The sequence below is a fragment of the Aedes albopictus genome, chromosome 2, assembly GCF_035046485.1.
Source record: "Aedes albopictus strain Foshan chromosome 2, AalbF5, whole genome shotgun sequence".
Classification (NCBI taxonomy): Eukaryota; Metazoa; Arthropoda; class Insecta; order Diptera; family Culicidae; genus Aedes; species Aedes albopictus.
The window spans coordinates 345,285,615-345,309,229 of record NC_085137.1 but is presented as its reverse complement, the minus strand read 5'-3'; the positions used below and the strand labels follow the sequence as shown (position 1 = coordinate 345,309,229).

General features: G+C 40.2%; 1 protein-coding gene across 4 annotated transcripts in view; it reads right to left on the bottom strand.

Annotated features, from left to right (window-relative positions):
• LOC109430912 (sodium/potassium-transporting ATPase subunit beta-1-interacting protein) overlaps positions 1–23,615 on the bottom strand; it is a 371,063-nt gene that overhangs the window by 41,788 nt on the left and 305,660 nt on the right. For all 4 annotated transcript variants that reach the window (XM_062852657.1, XM_062852658.1, XM_062852656.1 and 1 more), the window contains exons 4-5: positions 7,549–7,746; positions 7,250–7,310 (exon numbers count right to left, since the gene is read on the bottom strand). In XM_062852657.1, the coding sequence (XP_062708641.1) occupies positions 7,250–7,310; positions 7,549–7,746 (259 nt within the window). The remainder of the gene's footprint in view (positions 1–7,249; positions 7,311–7,548; positions 7,747–23,615) is intronic.

Sequence of the window (23,615 nt, the reverse complement as noted above, 5' to 3'; positions counted from 1 at the left end):
AATTACCAAAAAAAATCTTTATAAATAATGAAGGATGAATTCAGAAAAAAAAAAAATACTTAATTAATTCCCAAACCAATTTCGGAAGGAAATTTTCAGAGTAACTGCCGAAGGTGTTTCCAAATAAATTTTCAAAGATATTCCCTTTATAAACTCCTGCCCGGATTTCCAAAGTAATAACTGAAAAAGATCCAAAAGAAAACTCTCATAAAAAATGTAAGAATTCTTTCAAGAATTCTCACTGAAAATCCTCAAAGGAATTTTATTGGAATTTTTTAAATGAATAATTTAGGCATTCTTCCAAGGTTTCCATCCATTGATACCATTAAATATTAACTTAGCGATAACACCAATTTCGCCCGGATTTTCTTCACGAAGCTTCTAAGAAACTTTTCAAAGGAGTTCGTCAAGCATTTGTTCCAAATGAGGAACTTCAAGAACTCTTTCTTAGATATCTTTTACGATTCATCTAGGAATTACTTCAAGGACTTCTTTACAAATTCCTCCAAGATTTGCTTCGAAAGTCGCTACAGCGAATGCTTCGGGAATTCCACGAAAAGTTTCTGAAGGAATTTCTCCAGTAATATATATTCCCAAGAATTCCATAAAGAATTTCTTAAATATTTCAACAAACGATTCCTTTAGAGCTACCCCACATGATCCCTTGAGCAAATTTCCCAGAGGAATCCTTTAGGAATTCTTTCAAGGTTTGTTTTTAGAAATTTCAGCAAGAATTCTTTTTGCAAGTCCTTTCAAGGATTTCTTACGAAGCATTGTTCAAGCATTTCAAAAATTTCTTCAGAAATTCTTCCAATAATTTCTGTATGAAATCGTCCAAAGATTCCTTGGGCATTTTTTTTTTCAATTACTCCATCACAATTCGTTCAAGAAATTCCAGTGAAGACTTATTCTTTTTCTCCAAGGATTTTTTCAAGCTACGTTACAAAGATTCCTTAAGGGATTTCTCAAAGTTTTTCTTCAGATAATCCTTATGGGTGAACACATTCATCCCCAAAGGATTCCTGCACAAATTCCCTCAGGGGGTTTTAAAGATAGTTTCCATGCAAGATTCCTTCTTGGAGATGTCTCTAAAAGAATACTTGAAGAAAATCCTTAAGGTTATATGAAGGATTCCCTGAAGGACTTCATGACATAATCTTTGAAGAACTTTATAAATGGATCTAAAAAGGTTCCTGAAGGAACTCGTAAAAAATCCTTCAAAGAATTTTCGAAGGATTCCTTGATGGTTTTTTTTAAATACTTAAGAAATTCTTGGAGGTGTTCCTGAAGGTATCAATTCAAGTATTCCAAAATCAATGCGTAGACAAATTTCTGAAGTAATCCATAAAAATGTTCTGAAGTAAATCTTAGATTTTTTTGGTAGAAGTCTTTGAAGTAACTGCTAGATGAATCGTAATGCATATTCCCGAAGGCAAGGTAAGTATTTACCTTGCCCGAAGGAATTCTTGCAGAAACCCTTCAAGGAATATTTGAAAAGAAATACTTGATGAAATCGTTGGAATACGTTGATTGTACTTATTTATCAAATACGAAAGCAAAAAAAATCGACAAACTATTGTAATTACGGTTTTGACCTGACATGTGTTCAGATCTTAATTTTCATAAATGCGGCCCCTGAATTTCAACTGCTACCTTAACCTAAGTAAGCAACTGGACCTGCTATTAATAATTCTAACACATTTTTCTTGTAATTTTGGGGCCATCTGTGTGCTCCATTCAAAATAACTTTTGATAATCACGAAGGGGCCCCTAAATACCTTTCAGCAGTTTTGCGAAGTGTTGAACTTATAGGAATCTTTCGGTATTTCAAGAACTTTATTCAAATTAGTGTTAGAAACCTTCCTTGATTTGGAGGCCCCCTGGAATCGGGGGCCCGGTGCGGACCGCACCCATCGCAACCCCCTTGCTACGCCACTGCTAGACCTACCCAGCAAAAAAGCATGTTTTTGCTGTCCACGTTGCAATGAACAGGAAGAACGACAAGCGAAGATAATATTAGAGAATTAGGGAGAGGCCGGCGCCTCCGTGGCAGGCAGCGCACAAGAAGGCTGTTTGCCGTTGTAGCGGACCTAAGAGCACTCAACATCCAGGGGGAGCCGGAAGCGATTGGCCCAGGGCCGAGTCCAGTGGAAAAGGATGCTTCATTCAGTGTAGATTCAACGGAATGAGTTGTACCCACCAAGTGTCCAGTAAGCAATACACAGACCAAACATTATGGGGTCGCATAATCTTTAGTTCGGAGAATATGCGTGTGATAAGGATACTACACGAAATGTATTGGCATGTATCAAGTCAATATTTTGATTCAAGACAATATGAACGAAATAATATGAGTTAAATATGACTCTGGGACTAGGACCATTGTGCACAGGGTTTTTTTTTCTATGTGAAAAAGGTGGAAGCTAAAGTCTGCTATCGAATTTTAGTTTCTCGTAACTATTCCAAACGTGAATCATAGGATTGAGCCTGCTTTCAAATTCCATCTACATTCATGAACCCACTACCCGTACCACACAAACGTCTGATTTGCTTTGGGCATTATCATAGTACCATTCCACCAACAGAAATGGGCTTTCCACCAGCAGCAAGATTGCAAAATCACGCCGAAAATGGCACCAGCAAAAAGTAAGTACCTCCTAACTTCCAACATCACACTTGACTGGGACTGCTCGGGAGCAAAGAGTAGTAGGGTAGGGCGGGGCAAGATGAGCACCCTAAGGATCCCGTTGAGTTTATTGAAAGTTAACACAATTTTTCAAAGTACCTCTCAGTAGTTCTTTTCTATATCTTGTTTTCTATCACCCATAAACATGGGAGGGTTCAAAATTCACAATAAGGATGATTTATTTGACTAAACAAAAAAGATGTTTTATGGTCAGTTCGAACATGCTACGGGGCAAGACGAGCACCCCTACGGGGCAAGAAGAGCACTTCATTAAAATCCCAATATTTCAACAATAAATTGGTCATACACTGATTGATATAGTGAACCTTGTGTATAGCTATGGTATCACGTTCTAAAATTGTCATTTTTTTTCGATTATTGAAAAAAAATGCGGTTTTTTAATACTTTATACAAAATGACCCGAAAAACAATAAACGATTATTAGGTTGCTTATTTTTAGAAATTTACTCAACCAAATAGTTGCAGAGGTTTCGGAAACCAATGTTCGACACTATTGAGTGGATTACAATAATTTCAAAATATTTTCTATATTACCATCAGGGGTGCTCATCTTGCCCCACTATAGGTAAATAACTAAAATTGAATAAATTTTAATGTTTGTTTTTAGAAAATATTTTCTAATTTAAATTAAAATACTTTGCAGTAAGCTAGTAATGTTGGCTGATAACTAAAATTATGATAAAAATTTGATTCTGACATAAAAACCTTATTTTATTCTGATGATTTCTTATAAGAAAATGCTAAAAATCCACGCTATCGGCTTATTTGACGATATTTTTTAATTCGTTCATTATGAAGAACCTTTTATCAGGTTTACAAACAGGATGAACATTATTCTAACGGATTATGAAGTTGTTTGGGCAAAATTCATCATAAAAGTAGTAAAACGGAGGGGTGCTCATCTTGCCCCGGGTGGCCATCTTGCCCCGTCCTACCCTAAAACGCCAAGCTCGGTCGCTGAATAACTTTTTCCATTGGATATAGGTAACTGTGAAATTGGATTGCACGAATCGCGGTTGTTGGGTACCTTTCAAGATAGATTTTGGTGCAAAGTTTGAAGATCGTTCATGGTTCGCTGGTACATTATTGAATTACACCCAATTAGATTGCACCCAAATGCATAGAGAGAATCGGGGTAGCACACCCAGGCAGCGATAGCACCACGGTAAATGGGAAGTTCAAAAATAAAGCAGTATTCACGCGGATAACAGTCTCAATAGGGGTGGGTGGGTAATGTGGGCCAGCACGATTCCTCGCGGGCGCGCAATCCCATCTGGATCGCGAAGGTACTTCAACAACAGCTGTGCTGTGCTACATACAACAGGTGGGACAAAGAAAGCATAACACGATAAAGTTTTTTTGTGCTATCTAAGGTCGGAGGTAAAAACGTGCCAGACAGAAAGAAGGGATGTATCAAAGAGATGTGGTTTGCAAATTTCATGGTTCACAGGTTGAAATATCTGCAGACCGTGCAGACCAGATTTGGGCACAGCGCGACCGCTTTTCGGCGGGACGAGACCGGGATATCCCCAGAGGGGCCATGTGTTCGTGATGGAATGGAATGGACTGGGGGATCGTTTGTGCTGTACACTGCAGCTCACAGAGGCCCAGGCCCAGCACAGCAGCTGCAGAGTACGAACGGCTGAAACTTAATAATTTAATAAGACGCGAGAGAAATTATTCTTCCAATTTGCTGAACGTTGCTGGTTTAGAATTATTACACTCTACCGGCGCTACTTTTACGGTGTTAAATGGTTTATATGCAAATGAGTTGATGTGAGTGTATTTAATGAGCTACACGGTGCAAGGCTAAAATGAGGTTTAAGATACAGTTGGAAAGTTATAGGAGTTTGGATGTGTTTTTTTTTTCTAAAATATGTACCTTTGCAGTATAATTATGGAGTACAATTACTCAGCGGGGTCACATTGATCGGTTTGAATGTTATTATAAAGTATCCGACAAAATCTGTTTCTGCTCACGAATCGAAATTATTTGCTTATAGGGATTAAGAGCAACAAACATAAAAAAAATATCTTAATACTTTGCAGGACAAAAACAACTATATTGCCACTTACATTTTTGTGCATTATGCATCTTGTTTTAACCTTGTGTTTTGATTAACATATGCTTGGAATTCTTAACAAAGTTGCTTATTTTTTACATCCCGAACAAACGACATATAAATTCTAAAGTTGAAAAATGGATAACCTACCGAAATGGCATTGATATGGAAATTGCGAAAAAAAATCCCGTGGTTCTGGTGAGATTTGAACCCACGTTTTCCAAATTCACTAGATAAGGTGCATTAACCAATTTCGCCACATAACAGGTAACAATTCACCCTCACCCCATGCTTTCTTTAATAAATGAATGAGAAAAATATTAGTCAAAATTATTGTAAACTAATATTAGTTCAATTTTTCAGTAAAACTGATTATTTTGGGTAATTTGCCAATTGTTGAACGGTTAGAACTGAAATCTATGTTTTCATTCATTTTTCTGTGCATAATTCCACTGTAGTTGAAACATATCCAATGAACGTCTGGATTCATTCATTTGTTATATGTACTTTCGATTGAATTTGAATTTTCTTAAATTCCATTTTAAAAGAGAGAATAGAACCACAGACAAACAGACGTAACACCTTGAACGATTTTCATAGAAATCCATCGCCCAGTTCATACTACCATCACCTGGTGGAAAAGTTGCACGAATCACTGTGTAGTGCCATATCGTCAACAGAAGGCGCTAGTGTGAAACGTCAAACGCATAGAAAAACGTTGCGCGCGCCTCTGGTTGTGAAAGCTACAACTAGGAAAATTTAAAATGATCGTTAAAAGCGTGGTCGATGGAAATTTCGCAAGTGTTATGTCTGTTTGTCTGTGATAGAACATTCACATCGGAAGTATAGAACCCAAATGATTAACGCTTACTTAGGCTAGCTCATCCTAATGTTGAACGATCCTCGTTAATTGTTGAACGGTTCAAGCTTTGTTCGTGATTGATGACGTATAACCCTACATAAACCTATCATTGACCTGCTTTTATTTTCGTCATGAAACCCAACAATTATCCGATGGGAGTGGCAGTGGTCCAACATACGATAAAATTTGACCCGACTTTGACACGGTACCCGATAATTTTTCAGGGTTTTTGCCCAACTAGTCATTTGAGTGGTAATTTATTCAAATGACAAGAAAGTGCTTCTTATTCGAAGAGAGCTCTGGTTGAGTGAACATGACAGGCAAAAAAGACTGAAAAGGTTTGATGGTTACTGTTCACATAAATGAAACGAATTTGTGCATCATTGTTTCAAGGGTTTCAGGGGGATTTCAAGGATATTTTAGCAATTTTCAGAATGGTTTCAAGTGATACCAGGGATACTTCTCCTGGAACGCCCTCAATCCGCCTAAAACTCTACGAACATCCCTGGAATGCCCCTGAATCCCTTCATACACCCTTGAACTCCTTAAAAGCCCTTCAAATCCCCTTAAACATTCTGGAACGCATTTGAAAGCCCCTGGAACACTCCTGGAAACCCCGGAAACATCCCTGTGACCCTCTTAATCCCATGGAACACTCCAGGAACACCCCTGAAACCTCTTGAAACCCCCTAGATCGCTCCGGAAACTCCCTGGAACACCACTGCAAGGCTCTGAAATACCCAGTGCCGGATTAAGGGGGGCCCCGGGCCCCCACATTGGGGCCCTACAAAATTTCACTTCGCGAAAAAAAAAATGGAGCAAGAGAAAAGAAGTAGTGCAAGACACATCTCTCGATTTGATTTTTGTCATAAGAACTGTCTGACCGCAACATGTATATGATATGTTGTGATTCTTTTGAAAAGACTGCAATTATTTGACCAGCTATTTATTAACTTTAAATTTTTCCTCCAAGGTTTTTTTTTGTGAAAACCAGACCGGAAACAGCACCCGCTGTTTCCAAATTGGAAATTAACTGTTCTTGTCTTCCCACCCAGCAATGCAGTCAACCAAACCAGCAATAACTATTCCAACTGTATCTCGTGAAGGGACCGAATCTTAAACTAACTGGATGTGAGCATGACAATTATTATTCTACCAAATACTCCACCTAGAAACTACCAATGACACACTAGTGTTGAATGTTAGAATTCCCAAAATAAATCAAATGGAAAGAACCATTTGGGTTGAGATGGGTACCGCAATGAATAAGGACTTCCGTTAATTAAAAGTACTGATTATATCAAAGCACCGGCTAGACTAGAACAAAGGTGTGAAATGAGGATAATCAAACAAAATAAAAAATACAATGATGAAAATGAGTTGCTATTTTTATGGTGCTTTTCTGGTGACGAACGAAATTCGCTGAATTATTAATGAATGAGCATGAGCAGCGAATATCGGGGCACAAACAACAAAAGAACCGACAGAGACAGAGATCGAATCGAGTCAAGCGGATTTTGTTTTTCACGGACGGTTCTTGTTTCTCCGAAGAGGGGGCAAGTCGGTGGGAAAAGAGGTTAAGCAAAGGATATTCGTTTTCGAACTTTGGCTACTTACAGCTATCGTCCTCGTCCAGATACGTATGCCCCAAACAGATGGCTCCGAAGAGACCCAGTAGCTGAAATGATACCGAACACAAAACCGTGAAAAAAAAAGGATGAACATGCGGATTCTCTGCTCGGCAGACATTGCTATTCTTGCGGAGAGGAAAAGTTTTCCATTCAACGTGGAAGCAATCCGGCGATAAGGGCAGATTGGAAACCGGTAGGCCGTAACCAACAACTGTGTGTGTGTGTTTTTTTTTCACAATGGTTTCAGTTACGTATAGGGAATTAGTACTGAGCTTAGATACTTACCGCCAGCGCACATTGCACTCCGGAGTGTGTAATTTCTACTATGTGGTAGTCTAGTAGGCAGCCATCGACCCGCTCGGGCCTCACCGGCCGGTACGGGTCCTCCGAAGTGATGTTCATCGGGTAGGTCGGCTTGCAACCGTAGCCGTTCACTTCGAACCATGACACGCTGCCGGTTCCTAAATTTAATAAATCACTATCCTGAAAGTTTAGGAAGTAAATATTGGAATAAGTAGATGTAAATTGTATGTGAATAATATGAAACATACTGAGTAATACATTTTAGGTAATCTCATACTTAAGTTATTTTAGTAAACTTGGTTAACTATGCCTACCAGAGGTGTATCCCTAGTAGAAGGAAATAACAACAGCAAGAGAATGACTTATTTTGGCAAAATAACAATGGAATCAGTCAGCCCGGTTTCGTTAGAAACCCAGGTTGAGTTTTATTAATGGAGAAAATACATGGAGAAATTCTGATGAATTCCTGGAAGTATCCGGGAAGAAATTCCAGAAGATTAGCAGTAGAAATCCCTAAATACGGGTAGGAATTTCGGGAAAAATCCTGAACGTAATGCCGTGGAGAAATCCTGTGCAAGGTCCCTGGAGGAATCTCTGAAAGTATCCGTGTGGAATGCCGAGAAGTAATATGGAGTCCGTGAATGCACCCCAATAGAAATACGTGGAGAAATCTCAGTAGAAACCCCCGCATAAATTAACTCCGGGAGACTTGAAAAAAATTCCCAGAAGAAGCCCCTAGCGAAACCCTAGAAGAAATCTCTGAAGAAATCCTTAGAGGAAATCCCTGGACAAATCTCTGGACGAACCCGAAGAGGTTTTCTTGAGATATACAGAGTGAAATTAGGGTAGGAATTCTTGAAGTTATATCGGCAGGAATACGTAGAAGCACCCTTGGACAAATCTTTATAAATATCTTGGAAATAATCCCTTAATTTTATAATTTTTGAATGACTCAGATTGAAATACCTATGTTTCTTAAGAACAATTTTTGAAGTTTTTCCTTCAAACTTCCCATAATTAAACAGCTCTTTGCATTATGTTATCCCTTCTGAGCTATCCTCCTAAAGAATGGTGCTATTGTCATATTCACATGCTCTAACGCCAGAATGCGGTCATAGGTACCGTAAAATGGGGTAACTTTGATAGTTTTTCAGCGAATTTTCTCAATATTTTTACATGTAACAGTATTTCCCCGAGTTTTATATTTTTAAAACAAGTACTGGGGTATCAGTTATCAATTGCAATTAAAAGATTCGATAATCTGAAATATTTTGGATAACTTTTAGTTTTTCATATAACCGAAAATCAGATTTTCATTTTGGGGTAACTTTGATAATGCCCTGAAAAACACATCAAATCTCAAAAAATAATCACAGATTGAAATCTTAAGCGTATGAACATGATGAGAGAAGGCTTGTGGAATATATTAGATAGAATTTTTATAACAAAACATAGATATTTTACTAAATTCTACATATAAAAATGATTTTGTGGAGTATTGAGTGCAAAACACAATACATTTAGCTATCTTTGTAATAATAAATGCTTAACGGTACATCAACATATGATAACATGCTATGCATGGTTAGTTTTCTTTTTTGAGTAGTTTTTTAATGTTTTATTAACAAATTTTGAACAACACATATTTATCTACATGAAATTACAAGGGCATTGCATACTTTTAGGCGTTTATGAATGTATGGAGATTTATGTCACAATTTACAAAATTGCTTCCATTTCATAATAACACACTCCGTTAAGAGATTCAAGGCCAGATTTGGAATCTACTATGATGAATCTATCGAGAATAAGAGTCCATTCATTGAAAAAATAGTTTTAACGAAGTCGTATAGCAGTTTGTTTGAAAGGGTTGATAAATGACCAAAATATAAACAATTTTTATTTTTTGTCCAAAAAGTTGTATATAAACTAGATTTTAATGAAAATTCGTCTAAGATAAACTTTCATATGTATAGAATTGATTTGCGTTTACCTTTTTCTTAACTGGTTGAAGGAACCATAGTTATAAGATAAATTACACAATGCCTGCCGTACTATCAAAGTTACCCGCATTATCAAAGATACCCCGTTTTACGGTAAGCCAAACACTATTCCGTGCCAGTTGCTGCTTCCACTACTGGCCGATTGCCAGTAAAATTAGGTTTTTTTACCCGAACATCTATTGTACGCGTTGGTTGTTCCTCCAAAAAGTGCATCGTCCGTGCCGCAGACACATGTTCCGGCGTTACGGCATAGTCATCTCGATTGCAAAAAGCAATTCATACATGTTCCGCAGGATGAATCTGTTGATTTAAATCTAGCACGATGGTTTTCCCTCCATGCCCGGATAGCATACCGTACCGTACTGTCTAGGTCAGGCCATTCAACCTTTCTCTTTTATTGTCATTTTTTTTTTGTCGCTACAGCATGCACTTCCAAGCTTTCACGGAGCTGTTTTTGAGCAAGGTTCATAATTTTCGCTAGTAACATGGCGAAATTAAATACGTGCTTTCATCGGGCGGGTATCGTGCTACCCTCCAGTTCAGTTCAGCATCTCATGTCACGATTTGACCTTATGGTCCCAGAGCGGAGGGATATACTTTCTTCTGAGTAAATACGTGACGATTTGGATAGGACTTTCATCGCCAAGATTTATTTTGGCTGAATGGCTCATCAAAGATGCTGCCGAAATTGTGACGGAAATTACTCTAACTTGCCCCTGTTTGGATCCATGAAGGGCGAATACAGTACTTGTCACCGAGAGCATTTAATATTAAGGCGAAACTGGAAGCATTTTCTCATTTTTTCGGTTTTTGATTTTTCATTAAATAACGAAGCAATATTTTTAAAATCGGTTTTCGTGCACATGTACAGTATGGATCAAGGTGTCTTCTGAAATTTTTTGAGGTGGAAAATGCTTTCCATTTTTGCAAAAACCATTTTTTTGTGAAATTTTGTTAAAAAATGGTTTCTGCAAAAACGAAAAACATTTTCCACTACAAAAAAAAATCAGAAGATACCTTGATCCATATTGTACATGTGCACGAAAACCGATTTTGAAAATATTGCTTCGTTATTTAATAAAAAATCAAAAACCAAAAAGTGAGGAAATGGATCCAGTTTCGCCTTAAGCAGCAGTGGCTATAACAGGGTATAACTTTAACAATAAAGTTGACCAAGTTGAGGTTTCCCTCCGGTGGGAACAAGCAAGGCAGAACAAAGTTTTTTTTTCTGCTGGAATCACTTTATATCTAATTTGAAAATGGATTTTTGACAATGTTGGCCTGTTGCACTGCGCAGGCAGTGATATTTTAATTTCTTTCCTATCCATCGGGAGAAAAATACTTTGCACTGAACCAACAAACATGTTGTGTTGGCAGCTGCAAAAATGAAAGTCAGGATTCTATTCGGAGCGTTTGGTGTTATACCGCCCGCACCAAATGTGCCATGTACAAGACGCTAATAAGACCGGTGGTCATCTACGGACACGAGACATGGACGATGTTCGAGGGGGACCTGCAAGCACTCGGTGTTTTCGAGCGACGCGTGCTAAGAACGATCTTCGGTGGCGTGTGCAGGAGAACGGTGTGTGGCGGCGAAGGATGAACCACGAGCTCGCTGCACTCTACGGTGAACCCAACATCCTGAAAGTGGCTAATGCTGGACGGATACCATGGACAGGGCATGTTGCAAGAATGCTGGACAACGACCCTACAAAGTTGGTGTTTGCTAACCATCCGGTTGGCACAACAAGACGTGGAGCGCAGAGAGCACGTACAAATCGAGTATTATAGCGACTAATTGTTGATTCAGAGTTATCATGAATTTGATGTTGAACTAAATAAATGAAATGTAATAGGGTCCTAAAGTAAAAAAAAAATCCCGGTTTTATTGAATAAGACGAAGAAGCATGCTTATCTGATCTCAATAGGATACTGCAAGATGACGTCACGAATGGACGGACGTGAGGTGATTGAAAGGTGGAAGCAGCACTTCGATCAGCACCTGAACGGCGTGGAGAACGTAGGCACGGGAGCCCACGGCAACGGAGGAAACGACGACGCCAGTGCAGCGGAGGACGGAAATGAACCAACTCCCACGCTGAGGGAAGTTAAGGATGCCATTCACCAGCTCAAAACCAACAAAGCAGCTGGTAAGGATGGTATCGCAGCTGAACTCATCAAGATGGGCCCAGAAAAGTTGGCCACCTGTCTGCATCGGCTGATAGTCAAAATCTGGGAAACCGAACAGCTACCGGAGGAGTGGAAGGAAGAGGTAATCTGCCCCATTCACAAGAAAGGCGACCATTTGGAATGTGAGAACTTCAGGGCGATCACTATTTAAAATGAATGCTGCCTACAAAGTGCTATCCCAGATCATCTTCCGTCGTCTGTCACCTAAAACAAACGAGTTCGTGGGAAGTTATCAAGCCGGCTTCATCGACGGCCGGTCGACAACGGACCAGATCTTTATCGTACGGCAAATCCTCCAGAAATGCCGTGAATACCAGGTCCCAACGCATCACCTGTTCATCGACTTCAAAGCGGCATACGACAGTATCGACCGCGCAGAGCTATGGAGAACACAAGTTTACAAAATAAAACGAAAGTCGTGAACTTCTGTCAACGACCAAAATTTTTGAAGCACAATTTAGCGCTGAATTCGAAACCGAACTACAAAAAAAATTGAGTAGAACAGTTTTTGAGTTTTAGCTCAATATTGAGTTTTGCAACTTTTCAAAATATGTGATTTACTAAAATTCAAATATATTACGTTTTGTTCAACCAATTTTAAATCTTTTTCCATAAATTGAAAGCTGAATACAATACCATTCGATCATCTGAATACAGGGTTTGCGTTAGATTGATGAAATTCAAGATATTGGCGAGTTTTAGGGACGATCTTCTTAAATTTTAGCAAAATTTCCAAAATTTTTTGAAGAAATGTATTTTTTTCAATAATAAAAAACCAACTTAAAAATTCTTTCTCGACGTTTATTTGACATATCATATGTAGGCGAGCTACAGTAAAAATTTCAGCTCAATCGGAGCATTGATTACGGAGAATGAGATGTTTGAAGTGAGCGACTTTGCTTAAAATTAGAACAAAAATCGATTTCAAATCATCAACCTTGTATGGAAAGTCGAAAAAATTTCCGCTCTACTGTAATTTTTTTCCTTCGCATTTTCGAACTCAGGGCATGATTCTACACCTAAAACGATCATCAGCTTACCGAGTTCAAACATGCTGTAAACTAGTGTAATCGGTATCTGACTGTTTTAGAATCGTATGAACTTATGACCATATTCATTAATTTCTTATAACTTTTCCACGGCCACTACTATTTGGGTGATTTTCTGGATGTTACAGGGTAATGGTCCATTCGGGGTAACGGCTTTCGGGGAAATGGCTTTCGTGGTAATGGCTTTCGGGGTGGTGGAGTTCGGAGTAATGGCGTTCGGGGTAATGGGGTGGTGCCCATTGGAGATATTCCATAACTCTGTGCGGCTTCCAATATGGCATCGAAAGGCACATTGTCAAAGGCACCCTCGATATCTAAGAAAACACCCAAACAAGATTGCTTTTGAGCGAATGCTTTCTCAATATCGTAAACAACCTTGTGTAAAAGAGTCACAGTGGACATACCAGATTGGTAGGCATGTTGGTTCACATGAAGAGACACGTTGGCCAGATGAACATCACGTATGTGATGATCCACAATGCGTTCTAAGCATTTCAGAAGAAAAGAGGTTAAACTGATAGGTCTGAAACTCTTTGCTTCGCTTCATACGACGCACGACCCACTTTCGGAATAAGCTTCACAGTAATATCCCGCCAAGATTTGGAAATATGTATACCCTGTAGCAAAACTACAAACTAGTATTTTTTTCAAAACATGTTTGAAATACGCAAATCCCCTCTGAAGCAAAATAGGATAAATCCCATCTGCCCCAGGAGATTTGAAAGGAGCAAAGCTATTAAGTGCCCACTCAATCGATTCTATAGTTACAATACTCCGAGCCGAAGCCAGGGAATCGTAACTGCAAGAAAAGACATCAGGTTCATCCGAAGATGTAACATCCACACATCCAGGGAAGTGTGTGCTGAATAAGCATTCCAGAACTTCCTCATCAGACGAAGTCAGATCGCCATTTGGCATACGAAGTTCGTTCACTCGGAAATCCTTAGATTTCGCAAGGAGTTTATTTAACCGACTGACTTCACTCAAACTGGAAACATTTGTACAAAGGTTTTTCCAGCCGGATCGTTCAGCAGACCGGAGAGCTTTCCTGTATGCCTTGCGAGCCGACCTGAAAGCCTCCGAACCAGCCGAACGTCATCTGTTCTAGCTCTTTCTATATTGTTTCCTGAGTTTCGCCAAATCAGTTTTCACCAAGGGGTTCCTCTTGTGATCTTCACAGACCGTAGAGGGCATGCTTCTTCAAAAGCTTTCATGATGAAGGTCGTTGTAGTATCAACGGCATCATCTAAATTACTTGGAGTGTCAATGGATGGTGAGTATCCATGAAATTTGGCCGCAACCAAATCAGTAAAAAGATCCCAGTTTGTTGACCGGGGATTCCTGAAACGCAATGTTTGCGAAGTAACATTTAAATGTTCGAAAAAGATGTAGCAATGGTCAGATAAAGATTCTTCATCTGACACATGCCAATTGGTCAGCTCGTGACTAATTCCACTAGAGCAAAGCGTTATGTCTAACACTTCCTCTCTAGCAGATACCATGAATGTTGCCTATGTTAAGTAATTCAAGATCTGTGCTACTTAAGTACTTCATCAAACTGGAGCCTCTCAAGTTAATGTCTGTGCTGCCCCAGATGATATGGTGAGCATTAGCATCACTGCCAACAATTAGCGGAATGTCTTTTGAAGTACACTATACGATGACTTGTTTGAAAGCATCCGTAGGGGATGGTTCATCATGTGGCAAATAAACTGAACAATAGACGTTATTGCTTGTTGAGGTTTGCAACAGATACATCAATTGTGATAGCACATACATCTCTGGTGGTTAGTTCAGAGATGAGTGTAGCAACTAATGCGTTATTGACAAGCACACAGGCTCAAGGCATGACACGCGAGTTTGCCATTTCATGTTTACTGAAAGTAGCAAACACCGGGTTCACAAGGTTTCCTAGATAGAAATTCCCCTTACGGAAGTAAGGTTCTTGGACCAAGGCCATTTGGGCTGAACCATTGATCTGAGCTATCCTAACCGTAGCCACTACCCAAACTAGGCAAGATTAAAATCTTCGCAACAACATCACAACAAAGAACAGCAACAATAAAACCAAATCGGTATCGATTGGAAAACGCCAAAGGCGAGGATATACAGAATACACTGTGTAAATCGCATAATGCGAAACCATATAGGTGAAAATTTAAACTAATTAACAACATCTTCATAATCCCGCCCTTTTTTAGCCTCCAGTGAGACTAAAGAAGGGCAGCCGATTATCTCGGAGAAACACAAGGTGCATTGCACCTTAGATAATTAATACATAGATTTCCAACTTAACCATCGCAGTATGCATGCGGTTGGCATCGCTGCACCGGCTGCACCTAATGCCACCTGTTGGTCGACGGGTGAAGTAATCCACCGAAGCGGGTGCGCATTTTCAATTGAACTACCCTGCGCACTTGATGGTTTTGCTGAAACCTTGGCAACTAACGTGTTCTGTATTGAGTGAAAACAAACGACAAGCAAGTGAGACTAACCCAAGACGAACCGGCAGTACGCGCTTCAGAACTAGGATTTTGAGAAGGGTCGCCGGAACAACCAGCTCATAGGGATCCGTGCTGTTAGTTACTGACCGATACCTTGTCCACCCAATTGGCTTTAAGGCGTATCGTAATTTCTACACCTTCTATTGGTCCGAGCAAAAGAAGGCTTCTCACTCCACTAATTTTCTTCATCGAATATTCGCGATTATTTTGGGTTGGACAGCACCTCCAGGCCTTACAGCAACATTACGCGTTCCCTATAGCTACCTCTGGGTGGTTCTACATTCTGGTACACCTTGGAAACCTAATTCGATGGAATCTTCACTGTCAAATCGATTTTTTTAACGTTTGGTGGGATTGTATTGAAAAGAGGACTGCTATTGGCACCACCGGGATTGAACCTGCAACAACGTTCGGTTTTCACAACAGGTGTTTTCCAATTAAACTCACTCGGACGGCCTTTTCGAGGAACTTGGGGTGAGTTTTATTTCTTTGGGCATGGCGACTGGCGAGTTGACTCAAGTCCGATCGACTCTATAACTTTCGGTCAGATGACCACGAGGATGCCCTTTCACTTCTCGAGCCAGAAACCCACACGCTCTCCCTATCGTTGGTCCATCTCGCAGCCATCCACGACAGGTATACGAACGGTTCGGCATTTGGTATACCGACCGCGACCATCCATCACAACGTGGAACAGTTGGATATCTTACTTTTTTATTCCCCGGGCGATTTCTTAAAATAGTAATAGTAATCACACCATTTCTCCATAAGAACGGTGTGATTCTGTTGCAACCACATGAAACAAAAAATGCATTTGCGGTTGACAGTTGTTGGCATGCTATGTTCTGTTTGAGTGTTTTTTTTTCAGTGGGGAAATGCGCAGGGACACTAGATGAACATTAGTTCACCCATTTGCCGTTGCTGCTAGTTAGGCGCTGCTGTTTTGTTGCCAGCTTCTTCCCTAAGTTGCATATCTATGTTTTAATTATCTAAGATTGCACCCTTGCTCCGGTTAGCGCAGTAAGGGCAACATACTGTGGAGGGCGCCCTGGTACTCCACAGGCTCCGTTTGCGGTTAGGTTTTTATTAGACCCCCTTAGCCATTCATTCCTAGGCACGGTAAGCATGAAGCCGCATCACACCATGAATTAGGGGCCACCTGTTGGTGGACTCTTACCACCGAAACAGGCGGTCCGTAGTGTTATTCTTAGCCAATTGAGACAATCGCTACCGACACTACACAGCTATCTAGGCTGATCGAGAAAAGAAGTTAATATTGATGATCAACTTCATACGGGCCCGAAAAGCCGATTCAAAAATGCCTGCTTTGAGGGCCAATGCAAATCCGTAGGGTGATGCCTACAGGATCATGCTGGCTAAGACACAAGGTGTAATGGCTCCGACAAACCAGTCTCTCCGCATCATGATCCTAGTCCTTGGCATCCTTTCGTAGGTCTGCAGGGAAATGGGGTTGGCGTAGGAGAAGGTCACTGATGAAAAATTCGCGCGGATTGCAAAATCTCTTGGTGTAGGTAAGACCCCAGGTCCGAACGGAGTTCTGAACCTGGCCTTGAAAGTAGATATTGCAGAGGCACATTGTTAATATCTGCTATGCAGAAATGCCTGGAAGAGGGAGTCTTCCCAGGCGAGACAGCAGGGATTACAGTCCCGGATGGAGCGTGGTTCATGAGAGGTTCATCAACCAAAAGAGAGCAGGACTGTTCACTATCGAGACTGAGCAGCAGCTTGGCAAGATCACCGACTTTGCGTCCACGAAGTCCAACATAAGTAAGGACCTGAAAACGGCCCTGTTGAGCTTTCGTAAGTCGATTGACGATGTTAAGCAGGACCACATGAGACTCAGGAAGACTGCAGCAGCTGGGGAACCGGCGACAGCAATAGTTACGAAGTCTACCCAGACGGACGCCTTCGCTTTCGCAGGAAGTCGAAAAGGTATGGCGGATACGACTGCTCGTGATAAGCACTCGCAGAAGCGGGTGAGGCAGCCGTCAGGTGAGGCGTTGTCTAGGGATGCCAGCAAGCCAAGGAAAATAATAACTCCGAAGGTCGGCAGTAATGGCGGCCAGTCGGACCCCAACCAGGTGTCCCGGAAAGCTGGAAAGGGTGAGCCTTAAAAGGCTGGCCCTTCCGGATGGAAGAAAACAGGGGGTTGTGACCGTTGTTAGACCCTCAGCAACCACAGAGTAGGGTGAACCATAGTATCAGATGTACTCGTACGTGTAAGATGATCCTGGAGCTGAAGCGCGATAAGGAACGCAAGGGCGCCGCCTACAAAAGTTTGGGGGAAGAAGTCCTTGGCGAAGGAGTAGAGGTGAGGCCTCTTGAGCAAGAGGTGACTCTGAAGGTGGAAACCCTAGACGAGGTCACCGAAGCGGAAGAGCTCGCCACGGCACTACGGCAACAGTGCGACGTACTGGTGGCCACCACAGCCGTTCGGCTGCGAAAGGGGTCGGTAGGGACACATGTAGCCAAGGTTCAGCTAGCTGTGGCGGACGTAAAAAGGTTCGTCAAAATAGGGAGAATCAAGGTAGGCTGGTACGTATGTCATCTGACGTTCCCCGAGCCACCGGAGCGGCTTCATACAAACTGGTGGCCAAACTTTTTTTTGTTCTTCCGCATTTTTGATAGTATTCTTGTAAGTTTAGCATAACATTGGCCAACTTTATGTATTGTCATCGCATCCGAAAGGTTTAATCAGTATTCAACCCACTAAGGAGTTACGTACTACTGAACAATAAACTTGAACGTTTGTTTTTAATTAAAGAGGCAGTTAAAATGCAAATCAAAACTAAAATAAGGGTGCATAAGAATTTATAGGAGATGTGTAGGTGGAAGCAGTCCTCAATTTTAAAAATAGAATTATTTTATAAATTAGGTATTTTGGTGAAGAATTATTTGTCTACCAAATTCAAATCCCCCCCCCCCCCCTCCCAATTATCTGCCCACCCCCCACCACCCCATTTAGGACATATTTTCCCGTGCGAATAAATCATTCAAACTCATCGAAAGGATTACTTATTTTTTAATGCTTCCAATATTTTACTGAACACTTATAAACATCATTAGCCAACGGTGAACTCAAGTCCAAAATTGAACCATTTTTTCACTGAGAAAATAGTATTTGTTTGAAATGCATTTTTTCTACAATTTTCACAATTTTTCTCATGTCTGTGGCGCAATGAGTTTTTATCTCAGAAGGCTGACATTTTGGGAATCTAGGTTTGAAATATTTGGCTATCAAGGTCGGCGTTCAGTCAGAGTGGACTACGCGATTTTTCGGACAGGTAAAGCTAAGCTGAGGAATTCGTTAAACCTGAACTTTTTGACGTTATTTAGATGCAGATGTGTCATTATATAGATGAATAATAGTATTTCTGAAAATAATGCCAGGGATTTGAAATTCCAAGTGCTTGCAGGACATTTGCTCGAAATCGTTGAAAAACAGATGGTCCGGTCTGACTTAACGTCGACCAAATGGTACAAGACACGTCCACGGCATAAATATCACAAGGCAGGCTAGCAACCTATGTAAACATCTATTTTGGATGTAAACATGTGACGTCGTTCTTATCGTCTTTCACGTTGATCAAATTGGTGTGGAGTACTAAATCATCTATGAACGATTTGAATCACATCATCAAAAAGCTGTCAGATTTCGAGAATATCTCACCTTCTGTATACACCGTGGACACGTCATTCAAAGCAAGTCTTTTTTTTTATTTTTGGCCGGGGGGGGGGGGGGTTCACAACCCCGAACAATCTTGTTCAGAGGATGTGTACACGGTAAAAAAATCTGCACTGTGATATAAACTGATTGGCACTTGAATTCGCACTACTGTCTAATCAGTTTGTTATCAATTAAATATCATACAAAAAAGAACATTCAATACCTCTTCAATTTTAATGAAACTTCACTTCAATTCGTTGTTGACAATGTTTTGATTTCAAAACTAGCATTAAAAAAATGTTCACCGCACACCCACCCAGAATCGATATCAGGACCTTGAGGTTCGCGATCATCTGTTTACCCACTAAACTACTTCACATCTGTTAAGAGGTACGTATCGAAGCGAAACACTTTCTACCACTTGGCATCTATGGACTTATCCACCGATGAACCGAATTCATCGCGGTCCGAGAATTTTGACACTAGAGCGGGGCCGTTCCAATCAGAATTGGATGATTCTGATTGGAACAGACCCCGCTCTAGTGTCAAAATTCTCGGACCGCGATGAATTTGGTTCATCGATGGATAAGTCCATATTTACTTTCATGTCCAAAATACTCATTACCAAACCAATGGCTTTTCACTTTGGATCGTACTGCTTTATACAGCAGTGCAAATCGAAGTGATTTTTAGCTGATTTCTTCGGTGGGTTTGTTTTGGTTCTGAAATCAACACTGACAGCATTGCGATTTAAAAGGAAAAACATTTCTGATCTCTACAAGTGGTTGAGGAAGCGTTGCCTGTACGATAGGCAAACAGTTTCAAACAATAAACAAATCGCTTTCGCTCTTCGTACATATGTACAACAGAGATGGTTATATTTGCGGTTTAGGGGAAGATGATATAGATCGATGAGATTGGAATTGAACCTTATGACAACTAAGTTGCCGGGTCATTAATTGGCTCGGTAGCTTAGTTGGTAAAGCACTTGTCTAGCGAATAAGGGTCGTGAGTTCAAATCTCACCTGAGCTGTGGATTTTTTCCCAATTTAACCAATAATTTACCCATCTGTACATATGTACGTTGAGTTATTTGAATTTCATAATTTCTGATCATGTTGATTGGGATGTCGAATAGTTAAGGGATTTTTCCCTTACATCGAGCGTGCAGATTTTTTACCGTGTATAGGGATGAGTTTGGCTGGAATGCCGTTTCAACGACTTTTATCCACATCGTCTTGGAGCTACTACAGTGCTGATGTCGCATGGACTTGGAGCTAGTGGCTAGTTCAGATGATTTACAAGAGGTGGCCGAAGGGTTCGGAGACAGCTACGTAGATCATACCGGTGCCCTGCGGTCGAAATCGACTGTCATAGCGAATTTGTGGCCACGGGGAGAGCATCCTTAAGCAGACACTACACCAGGGGTTACCAACCTTTTTGAGGTGGCGACCCACTTTAGGAATTGTCAAAACATCTGGGGCCCAATGATTTTTTTTAGAAAAAAAAATGAATTAAATGAATGTAACCGAGTTTTTTGGGTACAGTGACGTAGCCAAAAATTTACTGTGGGAGGGATTTTCGACGATCAATGATACGTTTTTTTATTCGACACTCGCATTTCGTAAACAATGATGTCATGTACATTCAATTTGAGTCGTAGCTGAAATATAGCGGCGCAGCCGAAAATGTTTTTTTCTGAAGGCGTTTTATACTGAAAATGTGTTCATATCATGGCTTTTGTGGGTGGCGGTATACAAAATCAAAAATTGGTATAATTTGCAGCTTCAATTTTAAGTAATTTTGGAACTTTAAAGTTCACATAAGGTAGCTGGATAACCTTCTAAGCAGCTTCTGACGGAACTTTGCGAAAATTTATGCAGAAACAGAAATATTTTTTAACATTGCTTCCGATAATTATATTTTACACATGTCGCTCCTATGTAGATTTGAACCGGATTCTCCTGCGTAATGGATTGCTGACTTACCGCTGCGCTGCTGATGATACTTGACACAGTCAAGCTAATTTCAATACTGTACAAGTATGAAAAATAAGCTGCCGACAGAGAATCGATTGAAGTCAGATTTCACCTGCTGTTCACTTCCTCGTAACTATAGTTATGTGGTAGAGCGTAGCACTCTCACGCAGCGGCTATCGGCTCGAATCCGGTGACCAATATATGTTTTTTTTTTATTTGAACCTAATATTCATTGATTTGATAAATCCATATTTGTCTTTTACTCGAGTATGCTTAAAAAAATTACATTCTGCAAAAAAAATAAATTTAATTCTTCTTTGAAACACAATGCTACTGATCTAAACGTCTATGAACTTGAAAGGTCCGAGTAGCATCTTAAGCAGCTTTCAAGCTGCATAAGATGCTAACAATGAGCCTTGTCGGTACTTGTGTGCGAAGTTCCAACAAGGCTCATTGTTAGCCTCTTAAGCAGCCAGAAAGTTCCATACGAAACTTTATTTAAACTTCGTGGACTTTTGGTTACTTGGGCGGGCAATACACGAAACACCCAGTGGTCCAGTGGAGATTTTTCCGTTTGACGAAAAGTTTTCAACGACTGGAGCGGGAATCGAACCCTCACTCCAAGGCTTACGAAACGGCCAGACGACGCCTCTAACCGCATGGCCACTAAGCCCACTACACCCCTGATACAGTTGCTGCCATGGCGTCGGTCTACTGGGTTGGATCTGAGCTCGCGGATAGAAAAGGGCCCCCAATAAGGGCCGGGGCAGGTGGAGGCCCATGTCAGCAAGTCCTTCTGTGCGCTTTAACCTTCATGAGGTCAAATCGCGGTGCATCCAGTATCAGTTATTCATACTCGCTGTGCAGTTGGAAGTAGGCTTGGTAAGTACCTCACTTCCGAAGACAACCCAGGTAGAGGTAAAGTACTGACGATCAAAACGTGATATTGGTTTGATTGATATAAGAGATAAAAGATCTGGAAATAATATCTGAAAAATGTTCCTGGAACATCTGAACAATATCAAAATTTGATATTTCAAGATCAAACGAATAGCTTCCTGCTATTGGTTAGATCTTACAAGATCTAAACATGATCTGATGATGATGTTCCAGGAGTAAATTTCAGATATTATTTTTAGATCTTTTATCTCTTATGTCAATCAAACCAACATCACATTTTGATCTCAATATCAAAATATGTCATTATTGAGCTCTTTTCCTCTACCCGGGAAGCTGGTAAAGCGCCAGCCGCCAGCTTGATGGACTTCCCAAAGATCATGCCATCGATGTTCGTTGCTGTATGACTACGCAGCTAACCTTGAGTGTGCGATGGGCACTAGCCCCTCTCCTAAGCAATGCCTTCTTGGTGGTTCCGGAGATACCTACGTGGTAGACCTGTTCAATTTGAAACTTTTTTTCTCCGATTCTCCGTGACAAATCAAATTATCAATCCAAATGCAAAACCAAGTCTTCAGTCCAAAATTGAGTCAAATTGATGAAGATTTAAAGGTGCATCAAATCGATTTTGTGTTTTTAACCGTTTTCACAGAAACTTACTCAGCAATTCACAAAATTGCTCCGAAAAGATGCCGGAAATACCGTTAAAATATAGTTAGAACAATACCCTACAACTTTGCCGAAGACACTACGGTGTTTAAATTGCGTATTTCGAAGTTATTCAACAATTTTAGTTATAAAATCACGAAAAAACACGATATTTTTACGATTTTACATATAAGTCATGTAATTTTACATTATTTTACGAGACTAAATAAATTAGCGATTACTCCTTTGTGTAACGAATATTTCGTCCATACATCGTTTTTGTGTAGGAATTCGTTTTCTAATGTCTTTTGATTTAATTATCAGAAATGGTGCAGATGGTAAAGCTCGAGCCTGCGGATCAGAAGGTCCCAGGTTCAAGCTCAAATACATGATAAACTTTTTTTTGTTTCTTTGTAGCAGTTAGGATGATGAATCTGCCATGACTTACATGCAATCTTCCAAATAATAATGATCGAGACCTGCCATTAAGCCCATTCCAGGACTAGCTAGATATTTAGTTTATACTTGTTAACAATAAATCGTGTCGACGAGATCAGCTGGGCGAAATATTGAGCATCTGTTTGATAACACTAGTTTACAGCATTTTTGAACTCGGTAAGCTGATGATCATTTTTGGTGTAGTTTCATGCCCTGAGTTCGAAAAGGCGAAGGAAAAAAATTACAGTAGAGCGGAATTTTTTTCGACTTTCCATACAAGGTTGATGATTTGAAATCCATTTTTGTTCTATTTTTAAGCAACGTCGCTCACTTCACACATCTCATTCTCCGTTATCAATGCTCCGATTGAGCTGAATTTTTTACTGTAACTCGCTTACATATGAAATGTCAAATAAACGTTGAGAAAGAAATTTTAGATTGTTTTTTTCTTATTGAAAAAAATACATTTCTTCATATATTTTTGGAAATTTGGCTAAAATTTAAGGAGATCGTCCCTAAAACTCGCCAATATCTCGAATTTTATCAATCTGACGCAAAACCTGCATTCAGATGATCGAATGGTATTGTACTCAGCTTTTAATTTATGGAAAAAGATTTGAAATTAATTGAACAAAACGCAAGATATTTGAATT